This window comes from Arachis stenosperma, chromosome 6 (genome assembly GCF_014773155.1).
Source record: "Arachis stenosperma cultivar V10309 chromosome 6, arast.V10309.gnm1.PFL2, whole genome shotgun sequence".
Lineage (NCBI taxonomy): Eukaryota > Viridiplantae > Streptophyta > Magnoliopsida > Fabales > Fabaceae > Arachis > Arachis stenosperma.
In genome coordinates, this window is record NC_080382.1 from 4,929,994 (window position 1) to 4,955,259 (window position 25,266).

The 25,266-nt window shown below is 32.5% G+C and overlaps 3 protein-coding genes and 2 long non-coding RNA genes across 5 annotated transcripts; 3 read left to right on the forward strand and 2 right to left on the reverse strand.

Moving 5' to 3' along the window:
* Positions 1-1,136: 1,136 nt before the first annotated feature.
* Positions 1,137-5,018, forward strand: LOC130936215 (uncharacterized). Its single transcript, XR_009068080.1, has 5 exons — positions 1,137-1,891; positions 3,033-3,124; positions 4,242-4,340; positions 4,529-4,612; positions 4,712-5,018. It is a non-coding gene; the product is annotated as an uncharacterized LOC130936215 (long non-coding RNA).
* A 9,409-nt stretch (positions 5,019-14,427) lies between these two features.
* Positions 14,428-16,970, forward strand: LOC130935801 (phosphoglycerate mutase-like protein AT74). The gene is made up of 3 exons (XM_057865702.1): positions 14,428-15,018; positions 15,705-16,102; positions 16,231-16,970. Exons 1-3 carry the CDS (start codon positions 14,574-14,576, stop codon positions 16,282-16,284), a joined length of 897 nt encoding a protein of 298 aa, XP_057721685.1. The 5' UTR covers positions 14,428-14,573; the 3' UTR covers positions 16,285-16,970.
* A 2,662-nt stretch (positions 16,971-19,632) lies between these two features.
* Positions 19,633-20,257, forward strand: LOC130936726 (uncharacterized). The gene is made up of 2 exons (XM_057866867.1): positions 19,633-19,828; positions 19,950-20,257. Exons 1-2 carry the CDS (start codon positions 19,633-19,635, stop codon positions 20,255-20,257), a joined length of 504 nt encoding a protein of 167 aa, XP_057722850.1.
* On the reverse strand, positions 19,750-20,337 carry LOC130936727 (uncharacterized). The gene is made up of 3 exons (XR_009068163.1): positions 20,108-20,337; positions 19,934-20,012; positions 19,750-19,852 (listed from the first exon to the last, which is right to left on the reverse strand). It is a non-coding gene; the product is annotated as an uncharacterized LOC130936727 (long non-coding RNA).
* A 701-nt stretch (positions 20,338-21,038) lies between these two features.
* On the reverse strand, positions 21,039-24,886 carry LOC130936654 (glutathione synthetase, chloroplastic). The gene is made up of 12 exons (XM_057866763.1): positions 24,562-24,886; positions 24,321-24,490; positions 24,167-24,242; positions 23,949-24,079; positions 23,426-23,548; positions 23,260-23,340; positions 23,023-23,103; positions 22,854-22,923; positions 22,326-22,447; positions 21,794-21,933; positions 21,512-21,704; positions 21,039-21,427 (listed from the first exon to the last, which is right to left on the reverse strand). Exons 1-12 carry the CDS (start codon positions 24,862-24,864, stop codon positions 21,304-21,306), a joined length of 1,614 nt encoding a protein of 537 aa, XP_057722746.1. The 5' UTR covers positions 24,865-24,886; the 3' UTR covers positions 21,039-21,303.
* Between the last annotated feature and the right edge of the window lie 380 nt (positions 24,887-25,266).

Here is a 25,266-nt window from a genome sequence, read left to right on the forward strand (position 1 = left end):
CAATTAGTTAAGGTTATTTATTAACACTAAATTAAAAAAGTTGAAACTAATTTCAATGCAACATAAGAAAATTATTGTAAATAAAGAATTATATAATTACAAAAAATCGCTGTGAAAAATTACAAAAGACAATGATGTTAAAACAGTTGCCAAAGACAACTACAAAATGGCAATGGTATTAAAACCGTTGAAAAAAAACACCAGCAGCAACGCTTTTAAACCGTTGTCTTTGTGAATAAAAAAACTACAACAGTTTAAAATCGTTGTCTATCCAATTATAGTTCAAAACTATTACGTTATGGAAGAGAATAGTTCTAAACCGTTATCTATTCAGTAATGGTTGTAAACTATTCTTTAAAAAATGTGCTAAAAACCGTTGTCTATTCCAGTAATTATGGCAACGATTTTTTGAGATGCCATTACTTTAGATAAAAAATTGTTACCTGTAAACATTGACAACGACTGTATATACCATAGGTTAAAATTTGTTGTCAAACCGTTGCCTAAAGTTTTAAAACCGATTTTTTAATATATGGCCATGATTTTCGACCGTTAGAAAAACTCTTATTTATTGTAATGATATATCCGACCATTTACTTATACTAATTAGTTATCTACATGATTATGTACGATGCGAGTCTTACTTCATTTTTCGCCTACAACAATTTAATATGAGCCGACCTAATTTTATCTTGGTCTGAACCCAACTCACCATTGACTTATTCACATCAAAAGTAACGTCGAACAAAATTAAAATTACAAAAAAAATATGAATTATTTACATCTGCAATATATTATACCTAAAATATTTTTTAATCAGGGTTAAAACCTACTTATGTACTTATTAAAATGTTATCTTTTTATTAACAACACAACACCCGTATCTAATTCTAAAAACAATTAATTCATATCAAAACCACTATTGTATGGATATTTGCCTAATAAGATCATCTTATTTTGTAGAATGTACAAATATAGTACTCACCAACAATAAAACTGCAAACACATAACTAACATCACATAAACAAAATGACTTTAACTATAAAAAAAACGAAATGACTTAACACTACCACAAAAACGGAAGATAGCGGCGGACAATTAACAGCTCTTTTAACAATCGCCGCTATCTGGTGATTTTCCAGCGATTTTAGTGGTAAACGCTGGAAGAGCAGCTGTTTAATTTGGTTTTGCGGCAAATTTCAAAGAACCGCCCTTAATCTCCCTTTTCTTTGGCGATTGAAAAATATCCCCCTTTCCTAAAAGCACAACCCTCAGCAACTTCATAAAAAAAGAAAGAAAGAAAGAAATGTAAAGAGAAGAGGGGGAGAAACGGAGAATAAGAGGGAAAGGAGGAAGGAGCCGCCCGACGCTGCTGAGTTCGCCGCCGCCGTCGCATTGCCGTGCCGTCGGAAAGCCAAAACCGCAAGAGAAAGAACCGTGAAGAGAGAGGGAGACCGCATCAGCTCACCACGATGCCAGCGCCGTCGTCGTCCTCATCGCGGGTCTTCACCGTCGCGTCTTGCCACCGCCGCCACCACTAAGCTTGCCGTCGTCGCCACTGAAGCCGAAGAGAGAGAGAGAGAGAGTTCGCGAAGAGAGAGAGAACCACTCACGAAGGAGAAGAACGGCGAAGAGTGAAGGAGAAGCAGAAGACGATGAACGCAGGGGAGAAGGAGGAGGTCCGTTCTCGCACCGTCCTGCTCTGCCGCCACCGCTGCCATCGATTGGGGTCAAGCCGTCGCCGTCGCACCCTGTTCCCGTCGCCATTAGGGTTTGCTGCTGCTGCCATTGATAGATCTGCCGCTGGGAGGAGCCGAATAGGGAGAGGAGGTCACCGTCGAACATGCCGCCACCAGTTACAATCGTCGCCGAAACCGGGACAGATTCACCGGTAACTCTGCTTCTTTCTTTCTTGAATTAGGATTAGTTATATGTTGATTTTAGTGTTAATTTGATTTGGTTAGGATTATTTGCTGTTGTTAGTTGAGTTTAGGTTAGAATTAGTGTTTGTTTATACATAGTTAAACTTGCTGTTAAGAGCTTCTTGAGTTTGAATTTCAATTTGTTTGGATTGATTGACTGATACTTTGCTGAGTTCCTGCGAAAAGCTGCTGATTTTTCATGTCATTGGTGCTGAATTTTGATTTGGTGTTGCAAAGAATGCTTGTTAGTGCTATTTTGTGTTGGTTATGCTTTTGCATGCCAAGTGTTCGACAATATGCCAAGTGTTTTGAATATGTTTCACCATACTAATCCGAACAATTTCAACAATGTTTCACCAATTGTTTTTATCTACTATATCTTAGTCGGCAATTGTTTAAAATGAATGAATATTGTCATATTAATGTTTAAATTAGAGCAAAATAAAGATCAAACGCATCAAAATGGAGTGGTATAACAAATTAATTAGTAGAAATACTTAAGCTTTATATAACAAATATTTTTATACTCTTATTTGCTTTGCAATGCTTTTAAGCATCTATCCCTGAAACATGCTTTGCAATGTCTAAGCCAACTATATTCCAAGAGGCTCTGTTTTGTTTTCTCAGTGAGGAAAGGAACTTACTTTATTATGATAAGACCTTATTTTGTTAATAACGGGCAAAGCATAGTGTGATAAGACCATTTATTCATTTCATTTCATTTTAGTTACATTAGTGATTGTAATGGTCGAACAAATGAACTAGTAGACTCCATTTCTTATAGTGCAATAAGATCTGAAATGAGTTTGTTTCAAATTAAAATATGTTCCATTTCAATTTAAAAGATCTGAATGAAGTTTGTTTCATTGATCGAATCTAAAGTAAGCATTCTATCTAGTTATTAATAAAAATATATTTTATTAATAACTAGAATGTTTATATCTTATTTATGTTATATGATAAAATTTATAACAAAATAATTTATTACTAATTACTTTATTACCTCTGTGGTATATTATAAACACTTAATAATTCTACACTTAAACTAGCTAGCTTTATCTTATAGGAGACTCATAATTAATGCCATCTTATCTTTACTATCTGTTCCAGACTTATTACTTCAGGCAAGGGATCTTATTTCGAAGATCACCGAGGAGAGGAGTTCTATTATTGATCAAAATAAAAGACCTCTGCAAGAACTGGTACAGAATTTATTTAGAAGATAAATAATTCTTTTATGCATGTGCTTACACTAGTTATGTTGAACTTTTTTATAAAAACTCTTTTATCCTCTGAACACAAAAGGAAACCTGATGAGTTTTCATGTTCTAAAATAATATCCTTACTTTTCAGATTACAAGAAATAGTATGCTATTCAATTTGTGGTGTTTATAGCTGTTGTTACTGTTTGTTTTCTTTTTTCCTAAACTTATTAGTTTAGTTGTTAAACACTCATAACTCAACTAATGCACCTAGTTCTAGAGCTACTTCTTATATTTTGATAATTGGCCCCTGTATTATATCTAGATATAGAACAGCTTCCTTAAAATGTGGTAAACACAAAAAATAGAAGTACATTAACAAATAATCAGAAACCATAATGCAATACATAGCATTAGAGTTACTCATTTACTTCTACTTTTTTATACAGCCAAGAACAAAAAAGAACCAGCATAATCAAACCAACAAGAACCATAACAAAACTAAGAATACCTAAACATGTAAACAAGGTACCATGAATTCTAAATGTGCCACATATAACACTAAGGACGTGGACAGTAGTGTATGTATGAATACTTGAATTATTGTGCATTATGAAAAAGGATGAAGAGCAAACTTGGTAGCTTAATTGAGTATTATTTTTGAGTTTTATTTTGCTTTTGATTATGCCCAAAGGGTGTATTTGTGTTTGTGTGTGTGTTTAAGAGATTTATAAAATAGTTTTTGTGAGGCAAATTATTAAACAGCTGGTTATGGTTATGGGACAAAATCTAAACAAATTGATATTGTTGTGATCTACCTAATGCTGCTGTTGGTGCATATTGGACTCATTATATTGTGGTTGGAACTAAACTTTGGAGAGTGTTTGTGAAGGGGTTCCTATGATTTGTATGCTTTGTTTTGGTGATCAAAAGGTGAATGCTAAAAATGTGAGTGCTGTTTAGATGGTTGGGGTAAAATTTGAGGGAAGGTTGAGAGGGTTGAGATAAAGATAGTTATTAAGAGAATAATGAGTGGGGATGAAGGAAAGGAGATTAGAGGAAATGTCTTGAATTTGAAGGAGAATGCAAATGAAGGGAGCTCTTGTTCTGTTTTCAGGTTCTTGCAGCCACTTAAGTTCTAGGTCAGGAGGGTCAAAGTTGGTTTCAGGATACTGCTGATGCTATAACTGTAAGGCAGTTTCAATGGCTAATTAAGGTGCTAAGCTATTTCATTATCATGTACTTTATTTCATGTATTAATCCTAACACATATAGTCTAATTGCTTGCTTGTTGACAGAGAATATAAAACTTTGTATGTGCTATGTATGTTGTTCTGTTGACATATGGTATACAAAGTGGTGTTAGTTCCATTTTTTAATTAATGACATGATTATTTGTTGTAGGATCCAAGAGCAAGGAACATTGAGGATGTATTGATTCTTTCTGGGGATCACCTGTATAGAATGAACTACATGGATTTGATTCAAGTAAGTCATCATCACCATCATTGTATCTAAGATTTTAACTCCAAATTCAATTTGTATTTTAAAAAATTAAAATGACTTCATATTCTTTCTACACTTCAGGTTCACCGGGAGAACAAAGCTGAATTAGGAATTGACTGTAAAAGGAGGTGTGGATGAAAGGTTGGTTTCTTTGTTAGAGACACTATTGACATGTTTATGTAGTAGTTGATAATTTTATTCTTGATGAATGATGATCTCTTTGAAGTATAGATGATGTTCTTCTCTAATCATGTAGTTTACTTATTTTGACTCTGACTTATAGAGAATTTTGATTTTTTCAAAGATGCTGCCACCAATGTATCTCTGGCAGTTTCAAGGCGAGACATGGCAACACAAATGATAAATATATTATTTTATTTTTCAGTTATTTTTGTTATTTTTGTCGCAAGTTTAGACTCAATAAATGAAAAATATTAAGATTTATAGTATTAAACAAATTCAAAAAAGGCCAAAAAATGTATCTTTAAAATTAAATAAAAAAATCAGCGCTTTTTAAAAGGAAAATCCAATTTTTTTAAATTTGTATTGAAATTAGCGGCGGTTTTAAAACCGCCGCCAAACAGTTGCAAACTTTAAAAACGTGTTAAATAGCGGCAATTTGTAACCGCCGGTAAACATGCGGGAAATCGTTGCACTCTCATTTAGCGGCGGTTTTTTAACTGAATGCCGCAAAATACTGATTAGCGGCGGTTATACCAGCGGTTACTAGAAACCGCCGCAAAACCTAATCCCCGCGCCAATATCCAGGGCGTTTCCCATAGCCGCCGGCATTTGATTTTGCGGCGGTTTAAAACCGCCGCTAATCATAAAAAAAACCGCCGCAAAGCAGCGTCTCTGCTGTAGTGTAATTACGGTAGAAACTCAGGTGCAGTTACTTCATGTTAAGTTAATATCTGAGAACTGTTAGATAATTTGACTGATTTGACTAAATTTCTATCTAATAGTTCTCAGATATCAACTTTATCTGAAGTCGACTTCACCTGAGTTTTCACCCTTAATTATATCACTACAGTTCAATATTTTAGTGCGTCGTTATTTCCATCTAAAATGGAGACGAAATAATATTTACAACATTTTAATCCTATCGACTCTGGACGGAACTTTGAGCGTAATATCCAACGACAATACTAAACATTGAATAAAAGGCTATCTAGGGGTGGCAACGGGACGGGTAGGGGCGGGTTTTTTCTCTACTCGACCCCGTCCCGCCGTACAACAACCTGCATAGAACCCGCTCCGCTTCTATCCGTGGGTAGTAAAACGTTGAACCCTAACCCTCTCCTGCGGGTACCCGCCCCGCCCCTACCCGCCCTTATAATTATTAAAATCCAATAAATAAAATTAAATTTCAAAATTTATATAACTATCATCACATACATAACATAAATTAAAGTAAAAATTTAAATATGATATAATATTATTAATCATTTACTAATTATTTTACATATATTATACATATTATATATTAAAATTATATATATTATATATATAACGGGACGGGTAGGGGCAGGTATTACCTAAACCCGATCTCGCCTCCGCCCCTCCCAAAAATTCGTCCTGCTAAAATCCGTCTCGGTGTGGGACGGGTAATTACCCACTCCGAATAGGTAGAGACAGAGTGAATAACCGCGAATTCGGATGGAATTGCTATTCCTAAGACTATCACTACATACTAGATTATAATTATAAGCATGACTCTCCTCTCCACATCCCACTACTTTCTAAATCCAACTTATGCAATCTAGTAGCCCAACTTATAACAAATTCCTTATTCATCTGACCCAGCCCAACTGACATAATCACCTCATTTAACCCACTATAATTATTTCCAAATTCTAACTATAACTTCCTATCAACTGCAACTTCTGTCGTGTTGCACATTTTGTCTGCCTGGAAAGATACATAATAGGGGGATGCTACGGTAAAGTTGTCAATTTCATCTTTTTGTAAAGACGTTTTCTATTTTGTGGTTGTTATTAATTTAAAAGCGTATTATTAAAAGTGTTGCTTAAAGAGAAAGTGTTACCCTTAATCGATAACTTGGCTCTGATACCAATTTTTTCAATTTCGACTTTTTTTTTTAATTCTTCTTTCGAAATTTCAACTAACTCTTCATATTTTGCTTCGAATAAGTTTATAATTTCTTAAATCCTCAAAAACTTCTTTTATTTCTACACTTTCTCTTATTTCTAATTATCAACAGTTTTAATTCTTTTAAATTGTAATATGGTTTTCCAGGCATTTATAAATTTCCTAGATTTAATTCTAACTTGTTTATATTTATTCTTATTTCTATCCTTTTTATTATAAGGTCATCAATTTCGATCTGAAGATTGTTTAATTCTCTTTTATACTCCTCTATTTTATTTTTTAATTTTTTCGCTCTTTTCCTTTTTATTTTATTTTCTGGTTTTTCAATCTTTTTATGCCTCATAAATTAGGTAATCTTATTATAATTCCTAAAATAGTTTTGTTTATCATTATTTATTTTAAATTTCTGCAAACTCTATCATTGATTCATCACTATTTTTCAGAGATTCTATTAATTTTTCTAGCTCTTCAACTTCTCTTTTTAACTTGTTATAGATTATTTTTAGAGCTTTAAATGCTCTTTGATTTATTTCAGAAAACTGCAAATAATTCAAACGATTTTCTCTTTCAAATAGCTCTTGTTTCTTATCTTGATAAGTTACATATATTTCTTCCTTATTTATTGTCATAATTTAGTATTTAGGGTTTCATTTAATTTTTTGACCTTTTTTGTTAATTCTTTTATTTCAGAGTTTTCTTCTTTAATTTTTAATTTAGATAAACTTAAAGGACTATTGATTTTAGATTCTCTTATTTGAAAATTTGATGAAACCGATCTTTTTTATGGTTCTTTTAATAATAGAACTGGGTTTTCAATAGCTTTATATTTTGGTATTTCTGTTTTTACAATTTTCTGAAATAATTCATCAACATAAATTCTTTCTCTATTTTTAAATATTATACTATGATGGCTATTTGTTAAAGCATAATTTATTGCATATGTAATTGAAAATGGTTCATCATCTTGTTCCATTAAACTTTTTCTATGAAATTTATAAGCTAAACTTATAGATCTATCAAGATTTTCAGTTGATAAAGGTATGGCATATCCAAGATGGGCATTAAATTTAACATTTACATTTGTCAAATTTCCATGAACAATTCCAATTATTTGATCTATTGGGTCATCAGTAATTCTTTTGTCACAGATTGCTAAACTTATTGGTGAATTAATTCCTTTCATATATGTAGATTTAATTAAAACTTGTATGGTACTAATATGAATCCATCCAATTTTAGATCTTTTTTGTTGATCCTTAATTTTCTCAATCTGTTTACTTAATTCTTCATCATTTATCAAAGCTATTTCAAGTTCTCTATTAACAGATTTTATTTTTACAGGGGCTTCAAGTTGAATTTTTCCATAGTATATTATATTTTTTCTATTAAAAACTTCTTTTAAAAGACTTTGTTTATTAAAATTTTCATTTGATTTGAGATTTAGTTCTGTTTTTAGAACAACCTATTTTTCATTATTTAATAAAGCAGTTAATCTATAATAATCAGATTCTTCCGTTAATTCTAAGCTTTCTAAATAATTCATAACTAAGAGATTAGGATAAAGGCGTACCTTTCTGGAGAAAAACTTCCTTTATTTAGTATATTTTACATAAGGTGTTTTTATCTCCAGAGGGGAGATTGTAGATATTAACTCCAGAGGGGAGTTTAAAACTATTTTTTCCTAAGGGAATTCTTTTGTCAGACTACAGAATTGCCTCGGCAGCTTCCTCCTTGCTCTCCTAGCATATGAGTACTCTTAGCCTTCTGCTTTCTGTTTTCTGATACCTTCTACAATTGCCTAAGCAATCTATTTATAATAGTTGGGTCTGATGGACAATTCCCATCCTTACCCTTCTTATGACGTCATTGCTTACGTCATTGTTTATTATCTTGCACCAGCTACATTGTTGGTGCTCTATGACCTAAGCGCTTATGTCATTATGCAATAATGTTGAGAGATGCTTCAGATGCACTGTCCTCTTCTTTTATCATGTGGGTGGATGCACTGTCCTCTTCTTTTATCATGTGGGTGGATTCCATTTCATTATTGCTTTCTTCAGATATTTCCGAGGCACATAGCTGGCACTTGTGGTCCTCTCTGTCTTTTATCAAATAGCAGAGATTCCTTTTTATCCCTTCAAGGAGCTTTTCTAAGAGTCCAGATAAATTGTAGAATGCAGATTCAAATTTCACCAAGAGTCTCATCTCTCTTTCTTCAATTTCATTTCTTTTGCTGGACACAAGCAGAGTATTTCTGCTTTTATAATTAATTCTTGTGTGAGATTCTCTTGTTATTTTTTGAGTTCTTTCAAAGACCCTTGCTAATGTGCTGGCTAGTCTTCCTTCATGACTGTAGATTGTTAAATCTTGAATTTGATCAATTGGTTGAAAGTTTCTTGGGAAGACGGACATGAATATTACTTGGTGTGCTGGAACTAAGCATTCTTCATCTTCACTAAAAATAGGTTGACTATTTGTAAATTTTAGGGATATTTCACTTGGATTTACATTGTCAATCATATTTTTAAATCTCTTTACTGCATCAACGAATCCTGCAGAAAACTCACTAATAATTTTTAGATCATTAAAAATTAAAATTATATCAATTAATTCATACTGGAAAAACTGATAAGTGTCAGATGGGGAAGCCTCTGGAAAAATAACCAGCTTTGTTAGCTGTTCTTTGGCAATAGGATAGTATCCCAAACTTGTCCTTTTTTCTTCAGTCCAATTCAGGACTATATTAAGGGTTTCTCTGAGATTTGATCTACAGACCCTTTTCTTTTCCTTGATTTCAGCCCTTGTAGGAATGTTTCTCATTATTCATGTTCTTTGGGCTTGAATTGGAGCTTTATCTGCTCTTTTTAGGGTTTGCTCTGGATGAAGAGCTTCCTATTCCCTGAAGGATTCCTTTGCCTCTTCTAGTGTTAAAAATTCTCCTTTATGAACTATCTTTGATTGATGTGTGAATGGTGCTGCTTTTTCCCAGGCATCATATACTCCTTTCATGGGGCAATTATAAATTACATAATATTTTTTATTTTGTGTGGATTTTTTAATAATTTCAGTAATTATTTTATTTTCTGAAATTTTTTCTTCACCTGGTTTGTCCACCATGCTTAGCTGGCTGAACTTTGATGGTTTTGCTTGTTGTGTTGATTTCATTACTTCAATGACTTTCTTGAGGGATTGGATCTGTGCCCTTATTTGCAGACAATGCTTGCATTCTTCGAGTTCTTGCTGATATTTTTGAATTTCTTGATTTAATGCGCTGTAAACGAACTCCATTCTCTTGTCAATGTATCTGCAATAATATTTTTGTCACCCTTAATATATTCAATTTTTATTGGATATTGTAACAAAAATAATTGCCATCTTACCAATCTCCCATGATTATAATCAACTTTTAAATTGTATCGAATGAAACCTGTTAGGTAACTTGAATCTGTCCTTAATGTAAATTCTTTGGGTAGTAAATCAATTTTCCATTTTTTAAGAGATTTAATTGCTGCTAGAGTTTCCTTTTCATGAGTAGTATATCTCTGTTCTGTTGGAGTAAAAGTTCCTGAAATATACCTGCAAAGTAATTCCTTTGGGGAATATTTAGAATCTAGTGATTCTTTTTCTTGTTTCAAACTTTTTATAGCTTTCTTAGCTTTTAGACATCCTGACCAGGTTATGTCTGAAGCATCTGTTTCTACTATTAAGTAGTCATTTTCTACTGGAATATAAAGTTCCGGAAGCTTTTCACATAATTCTTTGATTCTTTGAATTTGCATACTATCTTTTTCTTCCCATTTCATTTTTTTAGTACTTATTTTTGGAAATAAGTTTTTAGTGTATTCTGTTATATTCTTTAAAAATTCTTGATCAGAAATATAATTTATACACCCTAAAAATCTTTGTAATTGTTTTCTATCTTCTATTTTATTAGGAAGTAAATTTACCTTTTCTAAAATATTTGGTTGAAGTTTTAACTTTCCTTGAGTGGATAAAATTAACCCAAGAAACTCTATTTCTTGTCTTGCTATTTTTGCTTTCTTTTTGCTAAGAACTAATCCTTTTTCTTTACATCTTTCTAAAACTATTAATAATTTTTGAAGATGATCTTCTTTATCTTGTTTTGTAAAAATTAATATATCATCAATATAAACTAGAATAATTTTATTTAACTCTTTTAGATTTTCTTCCATAAATCTTTGATAGATACCTGGGACTTGTTTTAATTCGAATGGTAAAACATCCCATTCATAGAGCAACACACTTTTTGATTCTTTTGTTAGGCAAGTAAAAGCAGTTAATTTCTTTGTTTCTTCGTCTAAACGAAGTTGCCAATATCCTGATTTTGCATCAAGAGATGAAAACCAAGTTGCTCCTTTGATTTTTTCCAAAATAGAATCTTTTCTTGGAAGTTTATGAGCATCACCAACAGTTGCTTCATTCATTTTCTTATAATTAATTACCATTCTTCGTTTTTCCCTTTTAATTTCATTATTGTTTTCGACATAAAAGGCTGGAACCGCATGAGGACTTTTACTTAGTCTTATAATTTCTTTTTCCAAAAGATCTTTACATTCTAATGAGAACTCTTCTCTATCTCTTGCGGAATAAGGAATTTTATTTGGAACATTTATTTCTTTTGTAGGATCTTTTAATTTAATGCTTACTAATTCTTTATTTGTATTTTTAACATCTAAAGGATTTTCAGCGCAAGTTTCATCCAAAAGTTCTTCTATTTTTATTTCAAGATTATTTTTTGGGATATTTATATGAAAATATAAATTTAAATAACATGTTTCTAATATAGAAAATATTTTAAATTTTAAAATCTTATCTATGGTAGTAGTTGGTATCTTTATACGTTTTGATTTTTGATTTATTGAAGAATCGTGTGGAGCTTTTAAAATTATATATGTTAATTCTTGAATGAATGGATGATATAGCTTTAAGAAGTTATTTCCTATGATAAAATCCATCCCAGAATCTAACATATATATGGATGGAACAATGAACCTATAATTTTGAATAAATATTTCAGCCATTTCTGCTTTTTGGTCAATTTTATGTATTGATTTGTCAGCTATTCTAACTCTTAATGGTTTCTTTAATTTTTTCCAATCAAGTTTTATATTTGTACTAGCAAAGCATTGTGTTATTCCAGTATCTATGAAAGCATTTATAAACTTTTATGTTATTTTTATAGTAATAAATGTGGCATTATTGCTCAGTCTCTGAGTCTGTTTCTGAAACATATTCAAAAATATAGTCTAAGTTATCATCTGATTCTTCTAATGGTTCTATGAAACAAGACTTAGCAATTTCTAATTGTTTGGTAAGGTCTTTTTTATCCTTCTTTTTTGGACATTCATTTACATAGTGTCCTTCTTCTTGACAATACCAACACTTACAATTTTTTTTTTATTTGGGCAATAGTCATTTTTTTGTTTTTTGTTTTTATTGTTACTTCTTTTTCTAAAATACCTCTTTTTTCTCCAATTTGGATAGTATTTTCTTTTTCTAAATTGATATTTTCTTTTTCTTTGAAAATTTTTATTAAGACCATATTTTTGAGATATTTCTTCATTATCCTGACAGCAAATTCTAATTATATTTTCAAATCTTTTTTGAGTTGCTTCTTGCATACAACGTTCTTTTATTTCCTCTCTTATTGCAGAGGTTGCTCCTCCAAAATTATTTTCAATTGTTCCTCTATTTATTTCTCTTATAAATCTTCCCATTATAAATCCATTAGCAGGGTATGGAAGTTTTGTTATATACATACTAAGATAATGGTTTTTATCTTCTTCTTTTAGTTTATAATAATGTATTCTATATTCACATATGTAAGATTCCACATTACATAAATCATATATTTGAATACTAGCTAAATGATTTTTCGCTTCTTGATATTCTTTATTATAGACTTCTTGTCTATGATCTATAATATTTTTTCCAAAAAATTCTTTATATAGAATCATCATTATATGTAATATCTTATCGTAAACTGTTGTTTTTGTTGCTAATTCTTCTATTATTTGGTTTTCTATTGATGTCATATAATCTCTTACAGTTCCTTTAGTATGAAATCCTATATAATTCCAGATATCTCCTTCAGACAATTCACTAAGTTTTGGATTAGTAAAGGCTTCTAATAAGAAGGAGTTCAACCAGTTCTCGAAAATTTCTTTTTCATTCTTTTTACGGTCTAAATCGAGCACTCTTTCTCCTTCCGTTTCCTGAATTTTAGGAACATACTTTGATGTTATTTTTGTATACTTTGAATTTTTATTTATAAATCCCTTTTTAAAAGCATAATTTTCAAACCCTATTTCCCATTTAAATTGAGATTGATTATCCTTAGATGTTCCAGCTTCATTTTTTACTTGTATTGAAATTGCTGGTTCTTCATCACTTGAATAATCTAGGATGTGTTTTTCATTTTCTATATTTTCAGAATTTACTAATTCTTCTTCTATTTGAAATTCTTGTTCCATAATATTATTTTCTTGAGCCATTTTTAATTGTTTAAAAAGCATTGTAACTTCTTCTAATTTTTCTTCAATATTCATCATTTCAATGGTGGTTTTACTTTTAGTTTTGTTATGTTGGCTATATTTTGAATTTTTTCTTCTTTGGGATTTTTTCTGAAAATATTTATTTAATATTTGTTTAATTTTGTTTATATTAGGTTCTTCTTTTTCCTTATTTCTTTGAAAATTTATAGATACTAATATTTCTTCAAGCATATCTACTATAGAATTTAATTGTGGGTTAAACGTATGATAGAGATGTGGAGAATCATTTTCATGGTAGCATTTTTTAGAAATTTCATGTGAAATATAAGTTTTTTCAAGTTTTTGAAGTCCTTCAATAAAACTTATAGTAAAATAAAGATTTTGAAAAAAATCATTTTGTATTGATTTTAAGAATTTGGTATCATTACAATTAACATTAGTTAAAATCATTAGTTTTTGATCTATTAATTTTGATAATTTAATTATTTCTTCTCTTAAATCTTCTAATTTATTTTTTTCCATTAGGTGACGCTTTTCTCATAAAATACTATGGTTTTAAGTGTTAAAAGTGTGGCTTTAGAATGTATGATTTAGGTTTTGCCACATAGGCGTCTTTAAAAAAAGTTATTTTTGGGATCTTTATTTGAGTGGTGCCTTACATAATAACCCCACTACAAAGGGATCCCATTGCATATATATTTGACAGCCTATTTTTACACATGTAAAAATTTTTTTCCTTCTACATGGTAGAATTTGCCAAGAAAAAATAATACAATTAATATATAATAGAGTTAACTACTAATTTAGTATCGAAAGATTTAGTCAGAACAAATTTTCTAAAAATATTATTAATAAAATATTTTTTGAATAACAAAATTTAATCTTTAAATTTTTTTTTCAAAAAAATGTTGTCATTTACAATAATTTTTTTTAAAAAAATTACTTAATAAAAAATTATTAAATTTTAAAAATAAAAAATATCATTTTCTATTAATAATTACAAAAATCTACATCAAAATTTAATCTCTAAAATTATTTTTTAAAATATATATATAATATCTAATTCTTTCTATTATATTTTTAAATTTTTCAACAATTTATTTAAAATTTATTTTGTCAGCCATATGAATTTTCGCATACCATTTTAGTAGTCTCCTTGTGACACATAAACCCAGCCAGATGAAATTGGATTTGGGGGATTAGGAGTGTGTGCACTGTGCGTACTGCGTACTCGATAGCGTAAATATCATTTGAATTTGAATTTTTCAATTTTGCCATAATTTTGATGCAGCAACAGTTACAGTTACAATAACAATATGCATCAACACAAGGTGCTTCCGAAGAGAATAATACTGGTGCGCCACGGCGAGTCGCACGGTAACCTCGACACGGCGGCGTACACCACCACTCCCGACCACAAGATCGATCTAACGCCCACCGGAATCGCTCAAGCGCAGAATGCCGGGGCATGCATCCGTGCCGCCATTGCCTCCGACTCATCCTCCCCGAACTGGCGCCTGTACTTCTACGTGTCGCCCTACGCGCGCGCCAGATCCACGCTCCGGGAGTTAGGGCGCTCGTTCTCGAGGACGCGCGTGATAGGCGTGAGGGAAGAATGCCGCATTCGGGAGCAGGACTTCGGGAACTTCCAGGAGCGTGAGCGCATGGATTCTATCATGGAGACTCGGTTACGATACGGCAGATTCTACTACCGCTTCCCTGAGGGCGAGTCCGCCGCCGATGTCTTCGATCGCGTTTCCAGTAAGTACGCACAATACCTTTCCTCTTATCCTAAGGATTTATTCTGGATCTTGTAGTTTTTGTATCCTGGTAATTTGGATTTGGTTTCTGATTCTTTGCCCTAATATTGAATTATGACGAAGATAATGTGGATTTTGAGTTTGCTTCAGGTAATAGGTAATGAGTGTGAAGAATAGTTAGTTTGATTGATGTAGTAATACATAATTAAAATATTTTTTTCATTTTAATTACATAGAAGAGGGAGAAAAATAAAGGAGGAGTTTACCTTGAGAGAAAGAATTCAAGTTAAACAAACCATCATATTAACAACAGTTTATAGTCACTTGCCAGCTATAATAGTATATTCAAACCCAACTTACGCTGTTATCATGAGTATTGGTTTAATTAGGCGAGTTAACCAAAATTGGCACAATGAAAGGATGTGGTATCTGAAAGTGTGCTGCATGTATTATTATGGAATCATCACTAAGAAAGGGTTTGACCTAGTAAGAGCAACAAAACCTGAAATTACTTGTGCAATAATAACAAACAAAAATGGAAAGGATTTAGTTGAAGTGGAGAGTTATATTTTCCTGCAATTTGAGGAAGTTATTCCTACTTGTCGGTCCTTAATTGTATTTTAAACTAATGCAACTTGCAGAGATTGACAAGGCATGATATTGATTCTGAGGCTTCTTGTTTTCCAGGTTTCCTTGAATCTCTGTGGAGGGACATTGACATGAATAGGCTCAATCAAGACCTTTCCCATGATCTAAACCTGATAATTGTCACACATGGGCTAGCATCCCGTGTTTTCCTCATGAGGTGGTTCAAGTGGACGGTTGAACAGTTTGAGCTTCTGAACAATCCTGCAAACTGTGAGATCCGCATCATGCAGTTGGGTGCTGGTGGAGAATACAGCTTGGCAGTCCATCATACGGAGGAAGAACTGCTTCAATGGGGCCTCTCTCTTGAAATGATAGCTGACCAGAAATGGCGAGCCCAGGCAAACAAGGGTGCCTGGAATGATCAGGTTCCCGTGTGTCTTAATGCATTTTTTGATAACCTTCCTGATTCTGATGATGACAATGTAGACCTAAATGAGGTAACAGGTTCTTTGACCATTAATTCAAACTGTTCTTAGTATCTGGGTTGGAGATTCAAAAATTCAAACTGAGCCTCGCATTCTTTGTTTCCCTCTTTCTCCTTTTCTTTCTATCTTATGGAGATAAGATTAAAAATTCCCCGATGAACAAGAAGAAAATGAAGAGGAAGGAGATAAGATGACAAGATCGTGCTTTACTTATTGCTGACAGTAACCAGCTCTGTTCATCACAATCATCATTATGAACTTTACATCCAACTGGAAGCTTCAAATATACTGAATCTAATGAATTGACAATATATTAGATTATAGATAAGGCTTGAAGCATTCTTATATAGTGAAGGGAACAAGGTTGCTTTGCACGCATGCATTATGCATCCTGTTTTCCAAATCATGTTATGATAGAATTAGAACTTAGAAGAGTCTGCATAGTATTTGTTCATACAAAGAGCGAAAATTGTACTCAGACCTTTATACACAAAGTTTATGAATATTGCAGACGCCCATCCTGTATCCCCTAGGAGTTTATTTTCTTTCTCGATGATATCTCTATCATATTTGGAAAAGTTCTTGCTTGCCATCGCATGTTATTGAGTTAATCACAGCACAATATTACTGAGGCACTAATGTTTTCCTTGTTTTTTTTACCCCTTGTTTATCTGTTATAATATATGTTTTTTGTTGGGGTGTTGTATAAACAAATTCTACAGGGTCTAGTTTTGAGGAAATGAGGTCAGTATATATACTACATAGGAACCGATATGGTGTTGGTGATAAGAGTTGAGTTTTGGGATAAGTCATGGTACAAGAATCTTTATGGGAATATTATAGGCAGTTTATTCTCTGTATGCATATAAGCATATTTGATCATCAGTGTGTATCATTTTATTGTGCATTGTTATTATGTTGGTATCACTATCTCTTGTACTTATACTATTCGTTAGTGAAATTCAATTTTTCGGTTTAGAAAAAGAAGTTTCAGTTGGAAAGGAAAATAAAGTGCGGTCGGTTTTCAAGTCCTATTCAGTATAGAGTCCAATTGCGTCTTTCAGGTGAATTTATTTGAAGAAAATCATAACCGGTGTTTGATAAATGACTTTCTTGATGTGGGTGTTCTAATCAGTAATCACACCATCAAATGTTCAAATATGTTTTCTTTTCCCATAAAATAAAATATAATTAACAAAACATAATATTTGTATGACATAGTTGTTAAAATAATAAATAAAAATGACATTATTTTATTGTAAAAATATGAATTTTATATATATACCAATCGATTGAATACTTTAATCACATACAAATTTCAATCGATTGTATTATTATACCAATCGATTGAATAAGAAAATACCTTTGTTGCTCTGCGAAATTTAATCGATCAATCGATTGAATTTAAAAAAAACGTGTGATATTCAATGGATTGTGTTGTATGTCCAGTTCGCATTGCCAAAATATTTATGAAGGTCACGATGAAAAATCTATCTCGTTGTTGTTTTTGTTTTTAATGATTAATAAAAATAATAGAGAAATAAAAAATAATAATTTATAAAATAGAGAGTAGATTTAATAATTAAATAATATATAAATAATTCAATTATAGTCAAAATTAAATAAAGACTATTTAATAATTATTAAAAAACTTTAAAAAGTATATTTTATTATTGAACTATTTAATAATCCAAATATTTTGAAATGGTTGAATTCTGTGTCCTCGCTCTCTTATTTTTTTTTAATTTTTTTTAAACTTTTCTAACTCTTTCCTTTCATCATTATTAACGAAGAAGCAAGTATCAATGGTAAAATTAAAATGCATCAAAATGCACACTATATTAGGGGTGCACAGACCCGGCCCAGCCCGAAGGCCCGACCCGGGCACGAATACTTTAGGGGCTAATTTGGTGTGATTTCATTGGGTTTAGAGTCGGGTTAGGGTCTCAAAAATAGATCCGGTCATTATTTCGGGTCGGGTCCGGGCCATAGCTCGGGTCACCCAAAGTCGGCCCGGTGGCCCGGTCATCATACATAATTTATATTTTGTGTTATTAGTAATGGATCATGATTATTTTTATGTAGAATTTAAGTATTGTAAACCTTAATATTTTGTGTTATTAGTCATTATAAGACTATAAATTAATGTTTTATGTTTAGAATGAATAAGACTTTAGACTAATGCATAATATTGTGTTATTTGTATTGATTTAAATATTTGATATTATTAGACAATATTATTATTTATTGTGGTTTTGCTTTAGTATTGATTGTGGTTATGCTTTAATTTTAAAAAAGGGTTGATTCTTGTTATATTTTTTTAAGTGAATTTTACCATGTTAAATAATGGTTGGAGTCTTGAAAATTTGGATATTTTTACATGCTAGCTTACAAGAAGGTATCAACGTAATGTAATGTTAACGGCCCGGTTTTCACCCGGTTTTCACCCGGTATAATTGTGGCCCGAAAGTGTATTGATTTCATCGGGTCTATGATCGGGTTCGGGTCTAATAAATAGACCCGGTGTATATTTCGGGTCGGGTCTGGGTCCTATCAAACCCGGCTTCACCCGGCCCATGTGCACCCCTACACTATATAACTAAACTATATAACTATATAAGTAATTTAAATAATTATATTTTAAATCATAAATATAGAAGAATCAAGTGTATTTGAATTGTTATTTGTCTTTCTCTGAGAAATAGGAGAATTTAGCCGCAGCTGCACGTGCACCGTTGACATGTGGGATCACCTGTACAGCAGCAGCAAGAATCTCCATGTTGAATCATCCCCAAATTAAAGGTCGTATAGAATTGCTTAGTGCTTAATAATCACATAGTAATAAGATTTTTTTTAGAAGGCTGAATCACATAAAGATCGCTCAAATTTTAAATATATCATTGAGATAAGTGTAACTAACTAGTAACTGGCCCCGGATATATTTAAATTTTGAATTCGTTTATTTCGGGAATGGATAGATAGGTTTTAGGTAACAAGTTTCTCCCTGGCCTATTGTCTATGCTAAAATGCCGAGTTTACAGACCTAATTATTGAAGTGTGTTAACCCAACCCCTACGCCTTAAGGGCTTTTTACTTTCTCACCCTTGCATCGCATTTTCATTCTCACTCTTCAACAAATCCATATAAAGATTAGAGAGTAGTCATTGCACTTTACTGGGATCTGGGTCTCCTTTTATTTCTCTCCGAAAGGCAAAGTAGACATTGTCTTCCATTCACATCAAAATAAGTACTACTAACTTCTTTTTTTTTTTCTTTTAATATAATATAATAGGCTTTGTGATTTGTGAAGCTGTTAGTGTTCTCAATCATTGCGTTTTACAGTCAAATTCATCCTCCATGACCTGATCCTTTACTTGTGCAGTTGTGCTATTCGAAAATACTCTCTCTCTCACACACACACACACACCCCGCCATTGCTTCACAGTATTACACTTGAGTCATGCTAGAATGGCACCATTACTTTTGCTCTTGAGAACACTGCTGCAAGTTAAGTTTTGAGAGTCAAAGTTTGTATTTTTGCAATGAGGGCGTGGAGGGTTCATCCACCACATGGCGTTTTGAAGTGGGTTTTAGTTTGGATGAGTTTTTGTTTCATTGTATTCAAAGTTGGACCACCCTCCCAATGGCGGTTGAAAGATGCCACAACTGTTCATTCTCCATGTCCTTCATGTGAAGAATGCTTTTGCTCTCTGCCTGAGTATCCCTTCAATCCTTCGGGTAAGCTTTTCCCCCTTCTCTTTCCTTTGAAACACACACACACAAACACAATTAGTTCAGAGCTTTCTTCGATTGATTTAATAGAAAATTGTGTTAAGAGCATACTATAATATAAGTGCAGACTGCGGTAAACATGATCCAGCTATGAGTGAAGAAATGCATAAGGATCCAGTGACTATGCTCTCTGAGGAGATAAATTTGCAGAAAATTGTAGCCAATGAGAGCATGGAACATGCTAGAAGATTAGTAATGGATGCAAGGAAAAGCATATCACATTACCAAGAGGAAGCAGTAAAGTGCAACTTGGCGGTGGAAACTTGTGAAGAAGCAAGAGAGAGGGCAGAGACACAGCTCATTCAAGAACGCAGGCTAACAGCTTTATGGGAAAACAGAGCTCGTGAATATGGATGGAAGGACACAACACGCTAATGAACTTTTGCTATCATCACTATTCATTACTTAGCAATTTAATATATTATGCTTAAGCTTCTGTTATAATAGTTTCTAAGTAGTAAACACTCAAATTGCTCTCTATATAAATTCCATGTTACATATTCTGGTCTTTAATAAGTTTTTATTATTCTATAAATATTTGAAAATTACTCTTTTACTAGACAAATAATTTATTAACAAATTTTATTATAAAACAATTACATATCAAACAAGTATCATTATATCGCATATAAATATCTTCAATCAATAATACATCTTAAAAACATCTAGAGTAATAAATTTATACAATGTTCAATATAAAATTTCTTAAGATTTGTTTACTATTTTTATTTTTTATGGTCAATGCACAAAGGTTGTCATTATTTGAACCAGGTCTCTTGCGTTTTGAGAGTACTTTAGTTTTTTGCTGGTTTAAACATGTTTGAAGGTAAAATAATATCTTTGTACGCATTTGAATCGACAAATTTTACAAGCAACTTGAGTCTCGTTACAATTGGCACCTCATTTTCAAGATTTTTTAAACCAGTAGTCCTAGAACATTTGTATCATATCTTTACTACTAAACACCATCTAAAGTTTATAGACGCCAGTGAAAATGCAGCTCCTTCTTGTAATTTATAAAAATTAAAAGAAAGAAAGAAAGAAAGAAAGAACGAAAGAGAAATGTTGGTACAAGATGCCAGATCCAAAAGAAACGGAAATGTTGCATGATAAAATTCATGTTCCGGATAAAAGGGTGGATGCTTCACGGGCCAAGTGGATGCTTACCATCTTATGTCATTGCCATCAAAAGAGAGCAGTTTGAACAGTTAATCAATCTTTACTGGTCAGAAACATGGAATTAAGCAAGAGGCCTTTCGGCTTTCAGTACAACAAACTAGGTCTCCTCTTTTCCTTAACTTGTTAAGGAGTAAGGGAAATAAAATTATGACCAAAGATTCATTATATGTTACCAACCAATCCATCAAGAATATAATGTTTTTACTTTAAGGTTACCCTGAAAACTCCACAGGCTTACCACTTCAAGTGAGGTATACACTATCTAATACTGCAAAACCAGCTGCAACTCCACCTTCATCTGATGACGATACTTTTGTACGCATCAAATACCCACTTTGGTTGTTCATGATGACCTTATCCTTATTCCTGTAAATTCAAATCCATAGATATGTCAAGTGTTTTGCCAACTTGAGCATGGAACTCTTATAGATATGTGGAAAAGCAACATACCTTAAATAAGTACCATATATCCCGAGTTCGGAAATGGCATGATCCTTATGCCAACAACCATCACGCATCAAAATTGCTGCACTAGTAGTTGGAAATATTCTCTGCATAAGAATGTAAGCTGCATCTTCTTGAGAACCTGCTTTCTGTAATTTTTGGAGGGTTTCCCTCACAGCATCACCATAAATGTTGTTTCCTGAAAAATAACTACAGCTAGATGAGTTCATTAAGTCAATTCCCCATCCTCTTGGCAAATGGTTGAATCAAAGTTTAGGTGTATTAGACCTCCTCCTTCTCTTTGGGGCTTCATCACATATAGTTCTGGCCTTTCAATTGCTTTTCTTGCAATATCTGAGTCATCCAAACTCCACAATCCCGCAAAGCATTCACGCAGTTTGGCAATATCATCTTTGTTTTCAAGGAACCTGCTTATAGATTTAATCCAGACACTTAGGAAAGATAAATCAACCAGAGAAAAAGACTACGATTAGCCAAAATAGACAAATTACTCAAAGACTCGGAGTATTTGTTTCCTTAGGAATTATGTGCATTTTTCTGATGAACCATCATCCAAAGGTTGATATTTCCAAGGCATCAAAAACCTACATTCTTTTATCTTCTTTTTACGAAAAACAGAACATAAGATCCTCCTTAAAGAATCATCTTAAACAATATGAAACATAAAATGATACAACCTATTCATGATTAACCAACTACGGCATTTATTGGAGAATAGAAGCTCCGGAAAAATGATGCAATTTCACTTCACATAATAAATCCCTCACATGAGTCCAATGCAAAAAAGCTTGAAATATACCTCTCAAGAACATTGGGTTTTGCAAGTTCCTGCTGAATCTTCTTGGTACCAACCAAATGATAAGAAATTGAAGGGCATTTGATGGCAGAAGATTGTTCCATCAATAGCCTAGCTCTCCATTCCTACAAAATAAGCAAGAGATATCTAAAGCCATTAGAATTGCCAGAAATAGAAGGCTTACTAGCATTGGAACTGAAAGAATGCAACTGCCATAGGACGTTGGGAAACAATATTATGAATGAAGATATTCCTTGAAATAGAAAGATTGAGGAAAGGAAGAATGCAAGTTAATCAGATCACATTGATTAAAAGAAATGTAACATAATATACTAAGATAAAATAAAAATAGAAGTAAAAGACAAAGAAGCGAAGAAGATAAAAGATAGTGTACTACAATCATGTCATGCATAAGCTTTGCCAATATTTAAGAGGAGCAACTTAAGTTAACAGAAAATTAAACAGACACTTTTATTTGAAAAAATAATGACAGTTATTTTGAGAAGCAGAAGCTGGATAAAAAGCACTCACTGATTCTGAAGGAAAGTCAGCTGGTGTATAGCCAGCCCTGAAGTAAATGACAGCAATTGCTTGTCCACCCCTGTGAGTCCCAAGAAATTATAGTTTTCTACAGTCAGAAACAAAATGTAATTAAAGAAATAAACATGTGCAAGAAGTAAGTTCTCCAAGGAACACATACACAGCCAGTGTTCCATCCGGTAGTAGTTCTCCTTCTTGATCAACTTCTGCCAATGTTTTTCGTATGGTTGTAATGTGATGCGTGTTATAAAGCTAAGGAAAATAATTCTAACTACTCAATTGTTTACTAACTACCAAGTATAAAAAGTGATACTACTTTACCATCTTCTCCTTTGAGATCATATTTGATAGCTCAACATTTTTCTTTTTTGTCCAATAACCAACACAAAAAGGATATCTTTCTCTTAGATATACAGAGAGAAAATGTTGGTCATACATGTTTCGTTCCACAGCCTGAACTATAAACATAATCACAGCCCTGCGCAGATCCATTTATAAATAGAGCATAGAATCAGAAGCAGCAGCGAATAAAATGGAAAGCAAACTTTTTTCTCCAAACTGACCTGGGGTTATTATACTCACTCCAAGCTTTAGCTAATGCCTCTACAAACAGGTTGACAGAATTATTGGCAGGAACCCTTTCAGAATCTAGTCCAAGCAATTTTCCATAGTGACTTAGTGTGTTCCTGGAAAATGAAAAACTATTATAAAGATACCGGTCAAAGTTTGCCCTAAAATTAAAAAAATCCTTGAGAATTCGTATACATAATTTCAATTTGGACAAATATTCATCAAACATTTATTATATGATCTCCTAATAAACATTAATTTTGATACTCAAAAACTTCTCAATGGATCTTAAAACATATATATATCCATATCAACAAAGACAATTTAAAAAGGGAATGAATATTGTCACTCCTATACATCTGTTCTTTCTATTGCATTTTGACATGAACATACTAGGTAAAATTTCATGAATAAAGAGCGGCATTATCAAGATAAAAATCTCATTAATAAGGATTGACAATATCCGCTCCCATTAAAAACAATTACATACTATACAGAACTTACAGCAACAGTTACCTATGAAGTTGGGACACAAGGCTGCTAAGACCAGCAAAAGAAGAGGAAATAGTGTTGAGCTCTATTTGTAGAAGTGAGTTAGTCTGTTCATCAAGCATATAGTCTGAACGATGTAATCCCAATCGTATATCCTATTAAAATTAATATCATTAAATCCCATTGATTCATTTAGCCAAAAGAACAGTAACAAACATTTAAATATATATACATAATAATACCTCTTTCTTGTTAATCTCTAGCATCTTGGAATGAATATCTAAAAGTCTGGAGGTAAATTCATCAACCTTCTTAGTTCTGCATTGAGACGAGGAAACAGATTACAATTTACAAACATAACACAAGAACAGAAGCAATTAGTTGTAGGTAGCTTACCTGGAGAGAGATTCTTGGAGAAATTTTCCGTCCAAACTAACTCGATCAACAAGTTCATTGAACAAAGGGGCTAAGTGACACGCTTGCTTCCAACGAATCTCAGGGAATGGATTCGGCAACAATGCAAAGGGCGCATGAACCAAGCCAACACCAGGGACAGTTCCGGAATTCTATAATTGGAAACAAATTGATTATGAAATTCAAGAAGAAGCAGAAGAAGAAGAAGAAGAAGTGAATGAACCTGGATGGATTTGTTGCCAACGAGGAGGCCGTGAAGTGAGGCCCAAACAAGAGAATCGTAAGCGATGGATTGGAGCAGTTGATGATCGAAGCGATGGTAATCGAAGAGTGATGACGTGAGCGTGTGGTCATCAACGTTGCCAGACTTGGACTTGGACATGAGGTTGAGGTTGAGGGAGAAGAGGGGCTTGGGGCAAAATGGGAAAAACAGGGTTTGGGAAAGCGATGGTGATCTGTTGTAGGAGGAAGAGAATGAAGGAAGAGTGTAAGTGGCGGAAGTGGTGAAGCATAAGCTCACACCCATTTTGACTTTTATTGTCTTTTTCCTCCCTTTATCCTCTCATATTTACACTCCTTTCTCTACTCTCTGCTACCGTTCCCGTATATCTCCGCAACTTTTTTTTTCCTTTTGTGGGTGTCCACTGTCCATTCAACTTTTGTTTTGTCTTTTTTATATATTTTAAAAAATAATTATTTTAAATTGATAACTAAAATGTACTATATATGATTATAAGTATAATAGCTATACTTTATTAGCTCCAATATTATTAACTCATATAAATGATACTATTATATTTTTATCTTTTAAATTCATTAATACTCGTAAAATAAAGAAATAAAAAAGTAATTCTCAATTCTCATAATATAATTTTATTTTATGAAATACACCAAAATACATAAAATACAAGTGCTTTTATATAGACAA

Bases quoted from the DNA above. Each gene is read 5' to 3' on its own strand.
- LOC130936726 (XM_057866867.1), top strand. From the start codon at position 19,633: ATGAGGGCGTGGAGGGTTCATCCACCACATGGCGTTTTGAAGTGGGTT. The intron at 19,829-19,949 runs GTAAGCTTTTCC...ATATAAGTGCAG, and splicing joins GTATCCCTTCAATCCTTCGG to ACTGCGGTAAACATGATCCA.
- LOC130936654 (XM_057866763.1), bottom strand. From the start codon at position 24,864: ATGGGTGTGAGCTTATGCTTCACCACTTCCGCCACTTACACTCTTCCT. The intron at 24,080-24,166 runs GTATTATTATGT...TAATTTTAATAG, and splicing joins TAGAGATTAACAAGAAAGAG to GATATACGATTGGGATTACA. The intron at 21,934-22,325 runs GTATATTTCAAG...ATCTATAAGCAG, and splicing joins AAACCCAATGTTCTTGAGAG to GTTCCTTGAAAACAAAGATG.
- LOC130935801 (XM_057865702.1), top strand. From the start codon at position 14,574: ATGCATCAACACAAGGTGCTTCCGAAGAGAATAATACTGGTGCGCCAC. The intron at 15,019-15,704 runs GTAAGTACGCAC...CTTGTTTTCCAG, and splicing joins TGTCTTCGATCGCGTTTCCA to GTTTCCTTGAATCTCTGTGG. The intron at 16,103-16,230 runs GTAACAGGTTCT...TATGGAGATAAG, and splicing joins ACAATGTAGACCTAAATGAG to ATTAAAAATTCCCCGATGAA.